General features: G+C 42.7%; 1 protein-coding gene and 3 non-coding genes across 4 annotated transcripts in view; all 4 read right to left on the bottom strand.

Annotated features, from left to right (window-relative positions):
• Window positions 1-19,213, bottom strand: part of LOC114359916 (twitchin-like) — a 94,413-nt gene that overhangs the window by 8,007 nt on the left and 67,193 nt on the right. Inside the window, exons 80-92 of the mRNA XM_028314467.1 lie at window positions 14,187-14,383; window positions 13,353-13,494; window positions 12,562-12,710; window positions 11,456-11,613; window positions 10,868-11,009; window positions 10,269-10,408; window positions 9,458-9,692; window positions 8,319-8,525; window positions 7,531-7,694; window positions 6,201-6,336; window positions 5,302-5,426; window positions 1,655-1,811; window positions 995-1,192 (exon numbers count right to left, since the gene is read on the bottom strand). Of these exons, the coding sequence (XP_028170268.1) occupies window positions 995-1,192; window positions 1,655-1,811; window positions 5,302-5,426; window positions 6,201-6,336; window positions 7,531-7,694; window positions 8,319-8,525; window positions 9,458-9,692; window positions 10,269-10,408; window positions 10,868-11,009; window positions 11,456-11,613; window positions 12,562-12,710; window positions 13,353-13,494; window positions 14,187-14,383 (2,150 nt within the window). The remainder of the gene's footprint in view (window positions 1-994; window positions 1,193-1,654; window positions 1,812-5,301; window positions 5,427-6,200; window positions 6,337-7,530; window positions 7,695-8,318; window positions 8,526-9,457; window positions 9,693-10,268; window positions 10,409-10,867; window positions 11,010-11,455; window positions 11,614-12,561; window positions 12,711-13,352; window positions 13,495-14,186; window positions 14,384-19,213) is intronic.
• LOC114359937 (U1 spliceosomal RNA) lies at window positions 15,190-15,351 on the bottom strand. The gene has a single exon (XR_003656465.1). It is a non-coding gene; the product is annotated as a U1 spliceosomal RNA (small nuclear RNA).
• On the bottom strand, window positions 17,419-17,580 carry LOC114359933 (U1 spliceosomal RNA). Its single transcript, XR_003656462.1, has one exon. It is a non-coding gene; the product is annotated as a U1 spliceosomal RNA (small nuclear RNA).
• On the bottom strand, window positions 18,479-18,640 carry LOC114359932 (U1 spliceosomal RNA). The gene has a single exon (XR_003656461.1). It is a non-coding gene; the product is annotated as a U1 spliceosomal RNA (small nuclear RNA).

The raw sequence follows: 19,213 nt of genomic DNA, 5'->3' as shown, positions 1-19,213 counted from the left end.
TGGCAGTCCACCAGTGTACTTAGGCTTATTCCATCTTAGACAGTGACTGTACTGACAGTTACAGCAACTAATCATCAGTAACAGCTACTTACCAGTGACGACTAATTAGCATGACAGTGACTACTCCCAGTAACAGCGACACTTATGAGTATGGTTCCAATATACTGAACTGTCCTATCCATGACATTGACAGCGGGGCGCCACCGTCAATACCGGATCGCTGGTTCCTATTTTGCCATGATGGAAATCATATAGTTGAACGATGGTAGCGCCCCCGTCATTGAGTTTGGTGGGACAGTTCAGCGTGGGTCATCTATACAGTAAAGCGACTTATCAGTGACAGCCACTCTTCAGTGACAGTGACTTACCAGTGACGGTAGCCTCGGTCTTGTCTGGGTCGATGGTGCCTGCTGGCACCCACTTCCCAGTAAGCGTGTCCATCTTCTCAAGTACATAAGCACTGAGTGGCAGTCCACCAGTGTGCTTGTTCCAGCTCAGTGACTGTACTGACAGTGACAGCAGCTAATCATCAGTAACAGCGACTATAGTTCCAAAATACTGGACTGTCCTGTCGATGACATTGACAGTGGGGCGCCACCGTCAATACCGGATCGCTGGTTCAGATTTTTGCCATGTTGGAAACCATATAGTTGAGCGATGGTAGCGCCCCCCTGTCATTGAGTTTGGTGGGACAGTTCAGCGTGGGTCAGCTATACTTACCAGTGACGACTAATTAGCATGACAGTGACTACTCCCAGTGACAGCGACACTTATCAGTATAGTTCCAATATACTGAACTGTCCTATCCATGACATTGACAGCGGGGCGCCACCGTCAATACCGGATCGCTGGTTCCGATTTTTGCCATGATGGAAACCATATAGTTGAACGATGGTAGCGCCCCCGTCATTGAGTTTGGTGGGACAGTGCTTGGGTCATCTATACCGTAAAGCGACTCATCAGTGACAGCCACTCATCAGTGACAGTGACTTACCAGTGACGGTAGCCTCGGTCTTGTCTGGGTCGATGGTGCCTGCTGGCACCCACTTCCCAGTAAGCGTATCCATTTTTTCCAGTACGTAAGCACTCAGTGGCAGTCCACCAGTGTGCTTAGGCTTGTTCCAGCTCAGTTTCACGTGGTCGGCGTGAACGTCTGATACCTCCAGCGGGCCTTCAGGCTTGCCTGGCTTGTCTGGGGGAAAAGATTGATAAGATTAATAAGGCAGTTTTATTTCCATTACGACCGATTTAGTAAATCGGTCGTAATGGAAAATCCGTAAGAGGTTTTGTCCAGTAGTAGGCCTTCCTTTGGCCGAATATTAAACAGCAAGAATGAATTTCTTTATTAATTTAAAGAATATTTTAAAATAATTTATTTAGGGCACTCATAACATCGTAAAGTAGCTCGCTTTAACATTTCGGAACAATATTACAACTGGTGCTAAGATAAATAACGGATGCATTTGTCATCTTTATCAGCCTCTTAAATTGCTTATCACTACCTCTTAAACCAAAGAAACTTTGGTCTGATAAATGTGCAACGCAATCTCCAGCAAAGAACTGTCCTGACGAGCATAACAAGTCTAAATGTTTCATTGCATATTGTAGATCTTAGAAACAAGGCAATAAGGTTCAATATTAGGTGGCAACTTACCAAGAACAGTGATTTCCACTGTAGCCTCGTCAACGCCAGATTCGTTCTCGGCCTTCAACGTGTAGACGCCAGAGTTGGCCCAGGACGAGTCGAAGATCTGGAGACGGGTGTTGTAGTCCTCGTTCTCCAGCTTCAAGCCTGGGCCGGTCTCCAGGACCTGGATCCAAAAAATAAAAATAATAAATTATTCCTATCACATTAAGGCAAGCCCCGCTGAAAATCAGTTTCAAGACAAGCCCTGGCGGTCTTGATGCACGCCTTTTTGTCAGAGGGGCACAAGCAGTCAATTGTCCACTTGTATATTTCTCTCTGTTTGTATCTATGTCTTGCCTGCTTGTACACCTTTCTTGCAAATAAAAAGTTTTCTATTCTATTCATGAAGTAGAGCTGCAGAGATACTATGACTGCATTACAGATAAGGCCTGCTTTACCTTGATGTTTATTTGGTAGCATATAATTATTCATACAGCAGTATTTTTATGTTGACTAGAAGCACTCTGGAATTTATGGAGTCTAGCTGAATGCAGTCCGACAATTTTAGGGAACTATTCATAGCGGAAAAGGGATACTCAATTAAACTTGGATGGCTTTTCCATTAATTAAAATTTTGAATACCATAAACTCACTGGCCGTATTTTGTTATACGGACGACAGCACGTCAATTTAAACACTATAGAATCTCATGTACAACACGATCGAGTCAACTGCGCATCTGACAGCTGACGTCACATCAACGATCTGGTACAGACGGGGCGAACGTGAGTTGTGCGGGTAAGTGCAACGGAGAGTCACATTCCAGCGAGGTGCGCAGTTGCTTGATTGGGTTGTAGTTTGTACTTTGCCACAAAAATTACACCAGTGTGCTTAGTGCGAGTTTAAAATGAACGTCGTCGCTAGCTCGTGCGTCAAAACAAACTATGAAGATTTTAGTTCTTGATAGTATACGCTAGGGGCGCTTAACAATATGTCATACATAGTTATTTAATTTTTTAGCGTTAAGAGTCGCATCTCAACTATACTTTATATTTTGTCAAGTTATTTATAATTTTCAAATATGTCATACATTTCATGTCATTTTTTACGCAGTCGCTAGTGATGGCATTTGGTGTAAACTCGCACTAAGCACACTGATGTTCTTTCGATGCCGGCCGGGCAGAGATTGAAATGATGAATTTTAATTTCTGTGACGGGTCTGGGTGTGACTATGTATAATATTTATGTATTTAAAAAAAAAAGTATATAAGTAGTAAGGTAAGTGCCCCCTACTTCGGTATATTAAGGCTCNGGGAAAAAAAATCTGGACACCGCGGGCTAAGAAAACGGCGCTCAGCGCGGAGCGACATCTACTTGCGTTTAGAGTTGCAAATGTTTGGTACGGTTACATTTTTGCAGGGGTTGCGTGCTTTGGGAAAATGTAGCGACATCTAACGAGGGGAGCAGGCCGCAAGCCCTTTTTTTGTTGAGAAAATTTGTTTAGACTCAGTGGTTTACCAAACACGTAAGGGAAGTTTATAGTTACATCCATAGTTTACTAGATGGCATTTAATGAAAATATTTAGTGAAACCACATCATAAATTATTAATATGAATTATGAATCTATAAAAATAATGCATGTGTGACTAATGAGTAATTGGTGATAACCGATTAATTGTGATTGGGATATTACGTAATAAGTTATCAATTATTAGGATATTGTGTAAGTTTATGAGGGAAAAAATGAATTTAGTTAGATCTGCTTTGCGCAAAATATTAATTACACGGATAAATCAACCAAGTAGTGATGTCATTTAATAAGTAGATATTTTCTTACCAATAGATAACACATTTTTCTAAATATGGAATAGATCGTTGGTGAAAAAAAATACCACGTGATAGTAGCAGCTATTTCGCTGTAATAAAGGATGGATAAGATACCTATCTATACGCAACAGGGCACATTCGACGACAAAACACGGCGACAGACGCGGTTATAATACGCATGCGCGCGTCATATTATCATATTATACTAGCGGATGCCCGCGACTTCGTACGCGTGGATCCCGTTTTACCCCTTTAGGGGTGGAGTTTCGTAAAATCCTTTCTTAGCGGATGCCTACGTCATAACATCTACCTGCATGCCNTAGTAGCAGCAATTTCGGTGTAGTGTTATTAATGGATAATTTGAACTACATATTAAGATTGTAAATTTTCGCGTTCCATTTCGACTTAAATAGAAAAACACGGGCCTTAACGCGACATTTACTAATGAGTTACATTATGTACTCAAGGCTTAACGTTTCGGTTGCTATGCTGCAGCTATTTAGTTCGAACTATACTAAAAAGTAAAAATAGAGACTATTAATTTCTTGTAAGTATGATTAAGCTCTCTTAAGAGCTGTGCTAGAGGTTGACCCAGCACTTGTGTTACAGAGTGCCATAACTTGGATAATAANTGATAATGCCGTAACGCAGCCACGCGTACGCGTAGGCGTAGTATGCCGTGAGGGCCGATTCTTTCGACGAATTAGTTTTTAGTACACCCAGTGCATAACGTACGATTATTCTGTCAAACGCTTTGTTTAGCTGACTTTATCGTACTGTAACAGTCAAATGATTACGATTGCTTTACAGATTCCACCTCTGATCCAGTGTGCTCAATCTGAATGATTTTCACCATCACTAACGAAAGTGATGCTAGAATTTGTGTCCCATCTGGGAATCGAACCTAGAGCGTTGATGTGACGTCACGGCTTCCAGTTAACTAAACCGGGTTGTAAAGTGAGATGTTCTTAAAATCTACAGTAAAATATTACAACAGTAGGTATATTTCACTGACCTGCCCACGCGCACCCATTTGCCGGTAGCAAGGTCCATCTTTTCGACCTCGTACTCCTTGACGGGGGATCCGCCGTCGTCTTCTGGCTTCTCCCATCTGACCTTGCAACCCTCGGCGTGGACGTCCGATACTTCCAACGGGCCTGGAGAGGAAATGGTATTTATATTTTAGGTATAATCTTAGTGGTAAGCTGATATAAACAACATTAACTCTGAAATACTTAAGGATAAGGGGAAGTCATAATGCCTATGATAAATCACACTTAAATTACATTGCTGACGTAGTAACTCTTTACTGGTTGTAATAATAAAATATACTTGCTTAAATACATACTCTAAAACACCGATTCGTGGCAGTTTTATTACTCTGCTGATCGAAAGCTGATTGCCCAAAAAATTGATTCAATACTTGCAACGTAATTTAATGCAATATGTCTCTTCGTAGGCATTTAGAAATTTGTATTATCAGTATTTTTCTGGTATGTTTATTAACATATAACAGTGTATGCGCTATTGCCCATAATTGGTACTACATTGTCACGGGTATGATCGGAAATATACTCGTTTGTTTCAGGTCAAATAACTGTTAATAAATACCACATAAATACTGGCGACATAAGAGGTCTTTCTTGTTCTTTTTTCTAGTGGAAAAATGCCAGTGACCAAGTGGACTATAGTACTCAAATACTGTCATACCAANTCACGAACTAGTAGCCGTTTACCTTATATCCGTTAAGCTAGCACCCATAACACAAGCATTAAGTTGCTTACTTTGGGGCTAGCTGGCGCTGTGTAGAATTGTCCAAAGACTACACATAGCCTTAATACACACCTTCTTAGCGAAGGTCCAGGTCTTGGTTGGTGGCGGTTCACCCTTGATGTCGACGTCCAACTTGATGGTGGTGCCCGCGCGTACGCGGATCGCCGTCATCTTGTCGCGGTTGATGTGCGGTTTCACTGGAAAATACACTTTATTGTAGGGGCTGGACGGATCAGAATTTAATTAAAAGTTTACAGTAGTTGAGGAGTAATCTACTGGATAAGATACTCAATGGACGGGGCTGCATAGTTCAGAATGTGATGAACATTTAGAGTAGGTACTGTCTTTGCGCTCAGTAGTTGGCACCACTAGCAACTGACAAGACTTTACAGTTGTGCCACCTTAGAGCAAATCCGTGAGTTTTTACTGCTTTAGCGTTCATACGGTAGCCTTCATTGGCTAACTACCTACTGATTAATATCAAAGTTACTAAAATCTGATGTTCTAAAAATCTGAATTCACAGTTGATTGAAAAATACTTGACTGGAATAGTGTTTTTAGAGAAGTGTGCCCTAGAATTGTCTGTTTATGCTGTCAACTACCTAATTTGGCACATTGTACCAGGTTTCAAAGCTAAGTTTGTATCTTCTACAGAAGCTGTGTCTTGAAATTACTGATATTATGTATAAGATGCTGCCTTCTCACTAATTTGCCATATTATTATTACTCGAGCAAACTTTACAAACTAAACCCTTAGGGCTAGAATCGTGTTTTAGAGAATTTATGCCTTACAATTGATTGACATAGATTGACATAGTTTATGGAAGCAATTGGAGGTGGCTCAGCTAATGCTGCCTGAAAATACTCAAGCTGCATTGATTTTCAGCCACTCCCATTTCTCTATAGGTCTTATGCGGTCAATTGTTGATCATCTATCATCTAAATTAGTTTATTATACCATAGATACTTACAGAACCTGGCCTTAGCCACGTGCGGTTGCGTGGGCTCGCCGGGTTCTCCCGGGCCGGCCTTGTTGACGGCGCGCACGCGGAACTGGTACGTGTTGCCTTCCTTCAAGTCCGGCACGCGGGCCTTGCATTCTGGCGTCTGGAAGGGAACATTTTGTTTTAAAATATTTGTAGCTGAAATAACTAGCACATAAGTAAAACCTGAGACGTGGTCGCTTACTATAAGCCTCATAAGAAGGCTCAATGTCACCCAAAGGGCGATGGAGCGTTCTGTAGTGTGAGCAGGCCCCCCACTAGGTGGACTGACGATCTTGTGAAGGTCGCGGGAGGTGCTTGGATGCGGGCGGCGCAAGACAGGTCTTTGTGGAAATCCTTGGGGAGATCTTTGTCCAGCAGTGGACGTTATTCGGCTGAAACGAACGAAGTAACCTAAAGCCTGGTCCGTGAGCACGTAGAATCCCGTCCAATGACCCCAAGCTGTTCATCCTTGTCGCTTGCACGTAATTATGTTGCTGTCGCGCTCGCACACTCACTGCGGGCGCGCGTCACACAGTCGCGACAACAATATAATTACGCGCGAGCGATAAGGATGGGTAGCTTGGGGTCGTTGGACGGGATTATACGTGCTCACGGACCAGGCTTTAGCTGGTAGCAATCTAAGTAGAGCTGAGACAGTTGACTAGAATTTTAACTTTAGAAATATGATTATTCCCACCTTCCGTTCCCATCGGCTGTTACTCCTGTATACCCAGAATCTACAGCTTGACCGTTAGTAGAAGTTAATTTGAACTCTTGTCATAAGACTAAGCCAATGAGACACAGAGATGTTGAGTGACGTGAAAATTCTTCGATCTAATTGAGAATTCTAACGTTTACGAATAATTCTGAACGAGGGTTATTCTGGTCGTTGTTGAACGCAGTTCTTACAATCCAACTAAAAAAAAGTTCGATGGAAAACAATATATTTGTTTTCCGGTACGTGGCCTCCATTCCAGAACCTTGCTGCCCCATCGGCCGTCAGTTCTGCGTACTAAGTATGTGCCCTGCCCACTGCCACTTCAGCTTGCTGATCCGTCGGGCTATGTCAGCGACTTTAGTTCGTTTACGGATCTCCTCATTACGCAGCGTGCGGAAAACGCAGCGTGGGACGTCCACCCACAAAGTGGACCGACGACCTGATAAAGGTAGCAGGAAGGCGCTGGATGCAGGCCGCTACCAACCGTGCGATGTGGAAGTCATTGGGGGAGGCCTATGTTCAGCAGTGGACGTCCTGTGGCTGAAATGATGATGATGATGATGAATATATTTGTAAAAGTATCAAATGAACACTCACCGAAGTGACAAGCGCCTCCTGCCACTGTCCGAACTTCTCCTTCTTTTCAATGACGTAGCCGGTGATGGGAGCGCCACCGTTGTTCTTGGGCGCCTCCCATTTGAGGTCCACGCGGTCCACGTCCCAATCTTCAATGGTTGGTACGGACGGCTTGCCAGGGATATCTGGAGAAATATAGTAATTTGGGTTTTTAGAACACGTCTCAGTATAGTTTTAATAAGAAAACAAGTCATCTTAAATACTATGACCCATATCAAAGGTCAGTAAGCCTAAGAAGCAGGCCGCGATAAGCTTTTATTTCGCCATTTTATCGAATTTACGCGATATAATGTCATCTAAGTAATGTTAGCGTGGGACGTCCACCCACAAGGTGGACCGACGACCTGATAAAAGTAGCAGGAACGCGCTGGATGCAGGCCGCTACCAACCGTGCGATGTGGAAGTAATTGGGGGAGGCCTATGTTCAACAGTGGACGTCCTATGGCTAAAATGATGATGATGATGAATGTTATTTAAAATCATTAATAGGATTTTATCATGCCGAACATCCTAGCCTGGCTGGATTATAATTTATATCATAGTAATAGCATTTTTTGATAGAAAAATCTTGAGACTTTTTTTTTTGACGTAGAAACTTTTTGATCACGTAGAGCTGCTGCTAAATAGGTCAGCAGCAAGACGCGCCGACAATATGTAAAATTGCTACCAGATTTTGGATATATCGATATTGGATCGCCTTTGGCTCTGATGAACCTTCAAGATTTCAATAATGAACTCTATCCACTTACCATACGGGTTCTTAGCGATGATCGAGTGGTCAGTCTTCAGCGGTTCGGACTCGCCCTCCTCGTTGACTGCCTTGACCCTGAACTCGTACTCCTCTCCCTCTTGGAGACCCTTGACCTCCATCTCAGTGTCATCGGTCTTGCCGACCGGCACCCATCGGCCGGTGGCCTTGTTTAGTTTCTCTACTACGTAGCCGGAGACGGGCTTGCCTGGGGAGAGAAAGAAATAAAGATTTGTTACAATGGAATATGCAAATACAAAAAGGTATATTAAATCACAACAGTATGTAGAGCGTCCACCCAAAAGCTGGACTCAAGATTTCATAGAGGTAACAGGACGCTACCGCTGGATGCAAGCCGCTACTAACCGTATATTATGAAAATATAACTCATTTATTTATGCAAGTAGGCTTTTGCGGTGGTAAGGTTAATACTGGGACGTGTAAAAAGCACTTTTACACGTCCCAGTATTAACCTTACCACCGCTTCAGGACAATAAATGGGCCAGTGCTGAGAAGAAGCAGCGCAAGAAACTCGGACACTATAAATCATTCGAGGAGGCCTATGTTCAACAGTGGACGTGCCCATGGCTGAAATGATGATGCTTATGATGTAGCACCAGCTAGTCACCCAGACCTGAGTAGACAGACAGTAAGTACCTTGAAGTTTATATTATTTGACACTCACCTCCGTCATCCTCGGGCTTCTTCCACGACAGCTTACAGCCGCCCTTGGTGACGTCTGCCACCTTAAGCGGGCCGCCGGGCTTGCCTGGCGCGGATAGTACTGTGATCTCCACCTCAGCCTCGTCAGAACCGTGCTGGTTGGTACATGAGACTCACCTCCGTCATCCTCGGGCTTCTTCCACGCCAGCTTGCAGCCGCCCTTGGTGACGTCAGCCACCTTCAGGCCGCCGGGCTTGCCTGGCGCGCTCAGTGATCTCCACCTCGCCTCGTCAGAACCGTGCTGGTTGGTACATGAGACTCACCTCCGTCATCCTCGGGCTTCTTCCACGCCAGCTTGCAGCCGCCCTTGGTGACGTCAGCCACCTTCAGCGGGCCGCCGGGCTTGCCTGGCGCGGACAAGACTGTGATCTCCACTTCGCCTCGTCAGAACCGTGCTGGTTGGTACATGAGACTCACCTCCGTCATCCTCGGGCTTCTTCCACGACAGCTTGCAGCCGCCCTTGGTGACGTCAGCCACCTTCAGCGGGCCGCCGGGCTTGCCTGGCGCGGATAAGACTGTGATCTCCACCTCAGCCTCGTCTGAACCGTGCTGGTTGGTGGCCAGGATGCGGTAGGTGCCGGTCATAGCACGGACGGACTCCTTGACGTCTAGTTTTGTATTGTAGTCTACGTTGATGACGTTTTCTGTGACCTGGGGAGTGGAAATTGGGGGGTTAGATTTGAAATGGAACTGAAAAAGTCACTAAACACACTCAGTGTTCAGTTTGATAAGTTTGCAGGCCATTCCTCTCCTTAAGTAAATATTTTCTTCTACGTAATTCGACAACTTTAGAAATAAGAATAAGTAAAGCGCATATCTGAGAGAGGTGTCTTATTGTTGCATCAAATGCCACGAGATCTTTTTTTCCCTGAAGGTGATATGAGTAAAATAAAATAAAATTCCACAGTTTACAATTCAGTTTCCACGTTTGAGTAGCCATTAAACATTAAAGAATTTAAGCCTTTCTCTTCTTTTCTCTTTCGTATGTTTTGGTGGTGGACCGACGATTTGGTGAAGGTCGCGGAAAGTAGCTATATGCGGGAAATCTTTGGGGGAAGCTGTTATCCAGCAGTAGATGTCATTCGGCTGAAACGAGGTAATTAATTAGTAATGCAACGAATACGAATATTCGTATTCGCCGAATAGTAGACATTTACCGAATATTCGTATTCGTAAAAAAGTATTCGTTGCATCACTATTAATTACTAATTAATTCTTTCAACTTACCTCCTTCTCCTCTCCTTTCCATTTCTGGAACCATTGCACCTTAGGCGCGGGCTCTCCCTTCACGTTGACGTCGAAGAAGATTGGCTTGCCTGCGCGCACTGCCAACGCCTTGAGGTTCGTGCGATCGATGCGAGGTTTCACTGGAAAAATACGTTTCATTTTTAATCATTGTTTTGAAATATAGGCCTGAAAAGTTTCCTGTATTGAGGGAAAGTGGAGTCTACATAGCAAATCGTCACTGATATCTCAGGTCTCAAGTTAGTTGTGTGACGTTTTACATAACTGTACTCTCTGACTTGACAACTGCTGTATTTGCACCCACTATAAGTACTGGCCACATCTTAGGGTCATATTCGTATCTGGCGCCAACTGAATTCAACTGATGCAGTAGCCCAGTTTCTTATTTTTGCTCACCAGTAAGTCATAGCCACTAACGAGTCACATGACCTTAACTCGTCAGTGGCCTAACTGATGTTCGCAAAAACATTTCTTTTTCATGTCAATAATATGGGCTTAGAAGTAACTTGATCTCCGCCATTAGGCTAATGAGACTTTCCTAAACACCTTAGCTTCAAGGTGGAAAATGCTATAATACTCACAAGCCTTATGCCTGATGGTGGTCATCTTGGTCGGCTCAGAGGCCTCGGAAGGTCCGGCCTTGTTCACGGCGATCACGCGGAACTGGTACTCGCTGCCTTCCGGCAGACCCTCAACCTTTCCTGAGTTCTGAGTTCCAGGAACCTGAAATGAACATTTGTTAGACATTCTTAGTTACATCGTGTCAATGAATGTAAAGTCCGACTTTGCGACGGGCGGCCGCAGTGAGTATGCGAGCGCGAGCGATAAGGATGGGTAGCTTGGGGTCATTGGACGAAATTCTACGTGCTCGGCGACCGGACTTTAGTAACGTTATTTCAGACTTTACCGCCAAACGCACGTCAGTATCTTAATTTGATGGACACAGAAAAATCCACGCGCGCACAACCTAGTTTATTAAAAGCTTACGTAAAGGATTTTTTATTTTTTCAGCTCTAAGCAGGTAAAATAAACCTGCAGTCTCATGCATAAGTAGGTACCTACTGCTACTGTCTCGCTTGGCCTTTTTGCAAAATTTGAAAGATTGCGGAGTTTTAACGGCTAAAAAAGCTTATATTCATATGTTATGTATTATATGTATTCTCATTTACCTCAGCAGCGTTCTCCCAATCGCCGCCCTTGGGCTTCTTCTGTATGATGTACTTCTGAATAGGCGCGCCGCCGTCCGACTTGGGCGGGTCCCACTTGATCTCAGCGCTCTGGTTGTCGTGGTCAGCCACTTCGACGTTGCCGGGCTTGTCCGAAACGTCTGGTGATAAATAAATGAATTACAATCATTTATTGTTTCCCACAAACAAAAATTAAAAGTTACAATTAAAATTAAATCTAAGGATGGTTTTAGAATCACGCTGACGCACGCTGACTGTCAGCGCTGACAGCCGAAATGTATGAAGCGTCGGCGCCGAGCGATCAGCGTCACTCAGGAACGTTCCCTTTAATTACATACATTTTGATTTGTCAGCGATGACGATCAGCGAGCGGTCAGCGCGATTCTAAAACCAGCCTAAAGTAAATACAGGAAACAAAGGACCATGAGGTTCAGCTCAAGCTGCCTCGATAAATGTCAATAAATATAAGTTAGAATAAGTAAGAAAACGTAGTGTAGGCTGGCTTCCCACTAGGTGGACCTAGTAAAGGTCCCAGAAAGCACCTAGATGAAGGCAGCGCAGGACCGGTCGTTGTCGAATTCCTTAGGGCAGTGTTGAAAATCAATTTGTTGACTGGTCAGCATGGGAAATGTAAGCTAAATCCATTTGGCTCTCATGAATTAGAGTCATGCTCCTGCAGTCCACTACAAGCTACAAACTAAATAACCTGATCATGATAACAAGTTAAAACAGAAAAACTTTTAGATAACCAAGCCAGCGCCAATTCCATCTGCATCTCTTTAATTTTTCACATTTCTTGAACTTTGGCGTTTTCAAACCATCCATTGCTTTTCTTTTTTAGAAAGTGTCTAAAAATGCCGTAGACAGAAATTGAATGTGACGTCACCAAAACGGATAAACAACACACAGGCAGCGCAGTGTGTAAAGTGACGTCACGCTAAGCTGATTCCACATAGTTTATTTTTATTTCCAGTTCAATTTCATTATACAGATCCTGATCAATTCTTGAAAAATTTAATCATCAAAGAAGACTAACTAAATATTTTGCTTAACTCAAGTCTTCGATCTAGGGTTGTCACTGTACTCACCGAAGGGATTCTTCGCCAGCGTAGCTCTCTCAGTCTCCAGCGGTTCGGAGTCTCCCTCGTCGTTGACAGCGGTGACCCTGAACTTGTACTGGTGACCAGGCTCCAGGCCGGTGATGTCCATCTCTAGAGGCTTCTTGTCGCCGGCCACTCTGTAATGGAAGGTAGTATGAACTAAGATTTGTTTGTACAGGCGAAGGCAGAAACAATTGGATCTTAGGCCCGGTTTTCAAAAGGAGCAGAGGGAAGCAGAGCGGAAAAGTGTTTTAAAGATTTCATTATTTCCAATACACCCGACACTTTTCAGCTTGGTGGTAACCAGGCCTAATGTAGTTGTAATGGAAGCTATTTTGCAACCAGAATGTGTAATTTGATTTAGAGTCCTAATCCTGAGATAAAGCGCACTGACCTGCCATATACGGACAGTTCGAGCAGTTAGCCTACTGATCAATATACACAGACATCATAGTCAACAGCTATTTTAATTTTTCAATCAACAGGTCTTCCTTGCTGCCACCCATCCGAAGCAGTGACAACTGCTCGAGCGGTTCCGTGAGTGTTTACATAGAAGTTTGTTATGCAGTTGCAGCTGGAAGCTGTAGGTACTAGCTGCTTCAAACTGTCGGTGTACGCCCGTATTCACAAACCTTACTATGAGGTCTCACAGTGCGCATGGATGCACAGGGTGACACACGAACCAATCACAGAGCTCTATTCCGGGCGTAAGAGCTCTTTCCCACGGAGACATCCCGTTTTTTACAGGATCCTATGCAGGATAAAATGAGTTGACTAACCTGCCCACGCGCACCCATTTGCCTGTGGCGAGGTCCATCTTCTCGACCTCGTACTCCTTGACGGGGGAGCCGCCGTCGTCTTCTGGCTTCTCCCATCTGACCTTGCAACCCTCGGCGTGGACGTCCGATACTTCCAACGGGCCTGGAGAGGAAATGGTATTCATGTTTCAAATTCTTTATGTAAAAGAGTTGAGAGAAAGAACCCAGCTGATTGCGTATATTTTTTTACTAGTTTCATCAGGCTTAATTGTGCTGCTTGTCTAAGAAATACAAGACAAGAAGATGTGAAACTCTTTTGTTGACATTTATGTAGGATATGAGTGCGAAACGGAACGTAAGGATGTTTTCACATATCCTTATGTTCCGTTTCAAGGAAGAGTGTGTGAGTGTGACGTACGACGACGTGTAGACGAACGACGATTGTTTTGAATTATTATTTTTATTATTTTCTATCTCGGGCAAATAAATACGTGGGAATTAGAACCGCATTTCAATTCCTACATTTATTTGGAGCTACACATACAAGAATAAGTATTTTGTATACCAAATCAAAAATCTTTCAAAAAATTCATTGCTGCAAATTATTATATGTACCTATTTGTATACATTACCAATTCCGAAAATGTGTCACGTTGTACAGATGACGGCGTATCAACGCAACTTACTACCTAAGATGTTTATATGATATATCATTGCTTACTACGGCATTTTAATTGTTACTTTTTTTAATAATCGCCAGATATGATTTTGTAATATGTGTTATTCATACATTTTTGTGCCTGCGTGTTTTTCAAGTCTAATTACCATTAAATAAAGTCTATATTCCAAACTCACCTTTAGGCGATCCAGGCTTGCTCAACACAGTAAGCTCCACAGTCTCCTCATCAAACCCGTTGCAATTCTCAGCGCGCAGCTTGTATTTGCCGGTGTCTCTGCGCACAGCGTTCACTATCGTGAAGTCGGTGTGGTAGTCTTTGTTCTCGATCTTGATGCGCTCTGTGTTGACAAGCTTGATGTTTTCGCGCCATGACCTGATGGAGAATGAGGGTGATTAGTAATTAAATCTGGATGCCGAGAAGATACAATGAGGGCTATCGTTTTAGCGCTCACCAGTTAGCGCCACTGTAGAGTAAGGTCCTGTCACTTGCTAGTAGCGAAGACAGTGGCACCAACTGGTGAGCGCTAAAGTGGTAGGAGAACTATCNGAGCTTCTATTCTGTATCTACCTATGCCCGTGTATTTTTGATCGGTGTCAAATCGGAGTTTTTGGTGCGGGGTACGCGGGTGTTGCTCGCGGCGTGAAGGTCAAACGCCCAAGGTCATTGAGGACTCTAATCGCCTTAAGTATAAAAACGATAGCCCTCATTGAGTCCTGCGCGGCATGAAGTGTTAAAATTTAATGTTCAGGGGGCGTAGTGCGAGTTTACAGAAAACGTATACGATATCGAGTGCGTAAAAAATTACATAAATGTAAAACGGATTGTACAGCGTTCCAGTGCGGATACATACAAGAACTAAAATCTTCATCGAATACGTTTGATGTAAACTCACACTACGCCCACATGCCATAGGTTGTAAGAAAATGTGTAACAAAATGCGTTGGAAAAAAAAATGCATGTAGTGTAGACTATTATTGTAGACGTTCTTATTCAAGTGTAGGTATTCGTGAAATTATTTGTTTGAAAACCCATCTTGCGTTAAATGAGAAGTTTCACCAGCAGATCAAAGTAAAAGGGGATGATTTTCTAGGACAGGTTTGTAGTTTGTCATCCTGCGCTGGTATCATACTCAACATGGTGAGATTGCAGGAATCGAAGACCTTGGTCAAGAGTTTCCGGGGGGACAGCGCGTACGCAGTCCCCACTACCAAAAATTACGCGTCCGAGTTATCCGCATTAGGGATAATCGCAGGGGTCAACCCGTCCGCAGTGCAATGGACCGGCCTCGCCCTGGGGGAACCGCCTTCGTGATCACGGTGTCCCCTACGCCAGGTAAGTATGCTTTCACCACGGTAATACTATCTATACAGTATTCTAACTCGACAATATTTTTGAAATAAATGTCAACAGCCGCGCGGAACCTCACGGTATGACAACATGCGATAGGGCTGCCCACCTGCAGGCCCTATTTTCATGACATCTGCCTACTTAGAATTTCTATCTAGTTTTGTAAATGTATTTTTTATTTTATTTTGACAAATTAAATTCTTTGTGAATGAAATAGGATAAAAATGCATGTTGTTTTGTGATTAGTAGATTTAATTAAAAAAATAAATTGTGTTAAGATTTAGTAACAAACAAATCTTATAAATTTGCGACTGTAAAATGTATGCGCCTCGACTGAGGCGTACAAAATGCTTGATTATTATTCAGGTTGTTAGGTAAATGGGTTAATTAGCCGACACTAGCCCATGTTAACATGTGCATATAAATGGTATGGTGAAGTCAGAAAATTGATATCATCATTTATTAATTTTAATTTTCATACAATCAGATTTTATAAATTTTATTTTGTATGAAAATTAAAAAAAAATAAATGATGATATCACTGACTTCACCATACCATTTAATGTTAACATGGGCTAGTGTCGGCTTATAAACCCATTTACCTAACACCCTGTATAAATAGGTACTTGTAATTATTTTCATAAAAAAAGAGCGCTTACTGTTTAAAAAACAACACATAGTCCGTTTATTACTGTGGCACATTCGCGACACCCCCGACTTTTGCATGTCGAGCGCATACCGAGATTTGAATTTCGAAGGAAAGCTCGCGTTTCGTCCGTTTATATGAAGTTACAATACTGTATGATAGTATTACCGTGCTTTCACAGCGTCGGGCGCCGAGGGTCTTTACGGGAAAAAAAATCTGGACACCGCGGGCTAAAAAAACGGCGCTCAGCGCGGAGCGACATCTAGTTGCGTTTAGAGTTGCAAATGTTTGGTACGGTTACAGTTTTGCAGGGGTTGCGTGCTTTGGGAAAATGTAGCGACATCTAACGAGGGGAGCAGGCCGCAGGCCCTTTTTTGTTGAGAAAATTTGTTTAGACTCAGTGGTTTACCAAACACGTAAGGGAAGTTTATAGTTACATCCATAGTTTACTAGATGGCATTTAATGAAAATATTTAGTGAAACCACATCATAAATTATTAATATGAAATTATGAATCTATAAAAATAATGCATGTGTGACTAATGAGTAATTGGTGATAACCGATTAATTGTGATTGGGATATAACGTAATAAGTTATCAATTATTAGGATATTGTGTAAGTTTATGAGAGAAAAAAATAATTTAGTTAGATGTGCTTTGCACAAAATATTAATTACACGATAAATCAACCAAGAAGTGATGTCATTTAATAAGAAGTAGATATTTTCTTACCAATAGATAACACACTTTCATAAATATGGAATAGGTCGTTTGTAATAAATGTATCTTTCTTTCTTTCTTTCTAAAAAAAAATACCACGTGATATTAGCAGCTATTTCGCAGTAATAAAGGATGGATAAGATCTATACGCAACAGCGCACATTCGACGACAAAACACGGCGACAGACGCGGCTACAATACGCATGCGCGCGTCATTATGGCGTCATATCATATACTAGCGGATGCCCGCGACTTCGTACGCGTGGATCCCGTTTTACCCCCTTAGGGGTGGAATTTCGTAAAATCCTTTCTTACCGGATGCCTACGTCATAACATCTACCTGCCTGCATGGCAAATTTCAGCCCGATCCGTCCTGTACGTTGATAGATCACTATGTCAGTCAGTCAGTCACCTTTGAGTTATAATTATTTAGATTAGCTGTCTTTGCGACTCCGCGACATGTCGCGATAACACGATAATAATAATATGAAATGACGCGCGCATGCATTTTGTGGTCGTGTTTTATCACCTAATGTGCGCTGTCGCTACGCCTTTGCGTATTTGGTAAAAATAGAGATTATATCGTGTGGATAAGAATTAAGAACATTAAGCTTTCATACATTGTGTTAGAGGTTGTCCTAGCACTCTAGTATTACGGAAAGACATTGATTTCAATCGTGTCAAGAGTTTCAGGGGGGGACGGCGCGTACGCAGTCCCCACTACCAAAAATTACGCGTCCGAGTTATCCGCATTAGGGATAATCGCAGGGGTCAACCCGTCCGCAGTGCAATGGACCGGCCTCGCCCTGGGGGAACCGCCTTCGTGATCACGGTGTCCCCTACGCCAGGTAAGTATGCTTTCACAGCGTCGGGCGCCGAGGGTCTTTACGGGAAAAAAAATCTGGACACCGCGGGCTAAGAAAACGGCGCTCAGCGCGGAGCGACATCTAGTTGCTTATAGAGTTGCAAATGTTTGGTACGGTTCTCGTTTTGCAGGGGTTGCGTGCTTTGGGAAAATGAAGCGATATCTAACGAGGGGCGCAGGCCGCAGACCCTTTTCTGTTGAGAATAGTTGTTTAGATTCCTTAAAACAGCAAACATGTAAGAAGGGAGATTGTAGACACATCCATAGTTTACTAGATGGCATTAAATTAAAGTAAGTATTTAGGGCAACCAATGGTTGCCAACCACATGTTAGAAATCAATAAAAAATGAGATTGTTATAAAAATAACGCATGTGGGACTGAGTTACATGTGATGACTATTAATTGGGATATTGTTTATGTTTATGGAGGATGGCGGCGCTTGATTATGAACATAAATTCTTATGTCAGATGTGTTTTTAGCCAAATATAATAATGTATTTAAAGTAGAAGGAGAAATCACGGAAATCCAACCAAGTAACGATGTTACTTCAAAATACATAAGTTATACATTTCCAAACGAAATAAAAAGAGCAAGCTAAATGAAATCGTTTAAAAAATACCACGTTTTTCTAAACAATGCAATATTTAAAAAAATACCAGTTGATAGTAGCAGCAACAAATTGTAACTTTACAGTGTTATTATAGTATAAATATCGCATTAAACTGGGAATACGCATGTATGGTAAAAATAGAGACTAAATTTTATGTAGGTAAGATAAAGCCCATTATTATGTTGTGTACTGTGTTAGAGGTTGGTTGACCCACAGCACTCGTATTTCTGAATGTCTTGGCTACGATAATCGTTTTAAATCATGTCTAGGTTTTAGGGGGGGACGGCGCGTACGCAGTCCCCACTACCAAAAATTACGCGTCCGAGTTATCCGCATTAGGGATAATCGCAGGGGTCAACCCGTCCGCAGTGCAATGGACCGGCCTCGCCCTGGGGGAACCGCCTTCGTGATCACGGTGTCCCCTACGCCAGGTAAGTATGCTTTCACAGCGTCGGGCGCCGAGGGTCTTTACAGGAAAAAAAATCTGGACACCGCGGGCTAAGAAAACGGCGCTCAGCGCGGAGCGACATCTAGTTACTTTTAGAGTTGCAAATGTTTGGTACAGTTAGTTTTGCAGAGGTTGCGTGCTTTGGGAAAATGAAACGACATCTAACGAGGGGCGCAGGCCGCAGACCCTTTTCTGTTGAGAACAGTTGTTAAGATTCAGTGGTATTACAAACACGCAAGGGAAGTTTGTAGATACATCCATAGTTTACTAGATGGCATTTATTTAAAGTATTTAGAGTAACCACAACATGTTATTGACTCGATAAACAATGAAAATATTATTATAAAAATAATGCATTTATGTGATTGAGTTATTATGTGATGATTATTAATAGGGTATTGTTTATGTTTATGGGGGATATCAGCGCCTGATTATGAACAAAAATACTTAAGTCAGATGTGTTGTTAGCAAAATATTTATAGTTAAAGGAGAAATCCAACCAAGAAGCGATTACTTCAAATACTTCAAAATAAGTTATACATTTTCAAAGAAAATAAACAGGGC

Source organism: Ostrinia furnacalis, unplaced genomic scaffold (assembly GCF_004193835.3).
Source record: "Ostrinia furnacalis isolate ACB-3 unplaced genomic scaffold, ASM419383v2 OfSCF4694, whole genome shotgun sequence".
NCBI classification, from domain to species: Eukaryota; Metazoa; Arthropoda; class Insecta; order Lepidoptera; family Crambidae; genus Ostrinia; species Ostrinia furnacalis.
Note: the sequence above shows the minus strand (reverse complement) of the source record. Positions and strands in the feature narration are given on the sequence as shown.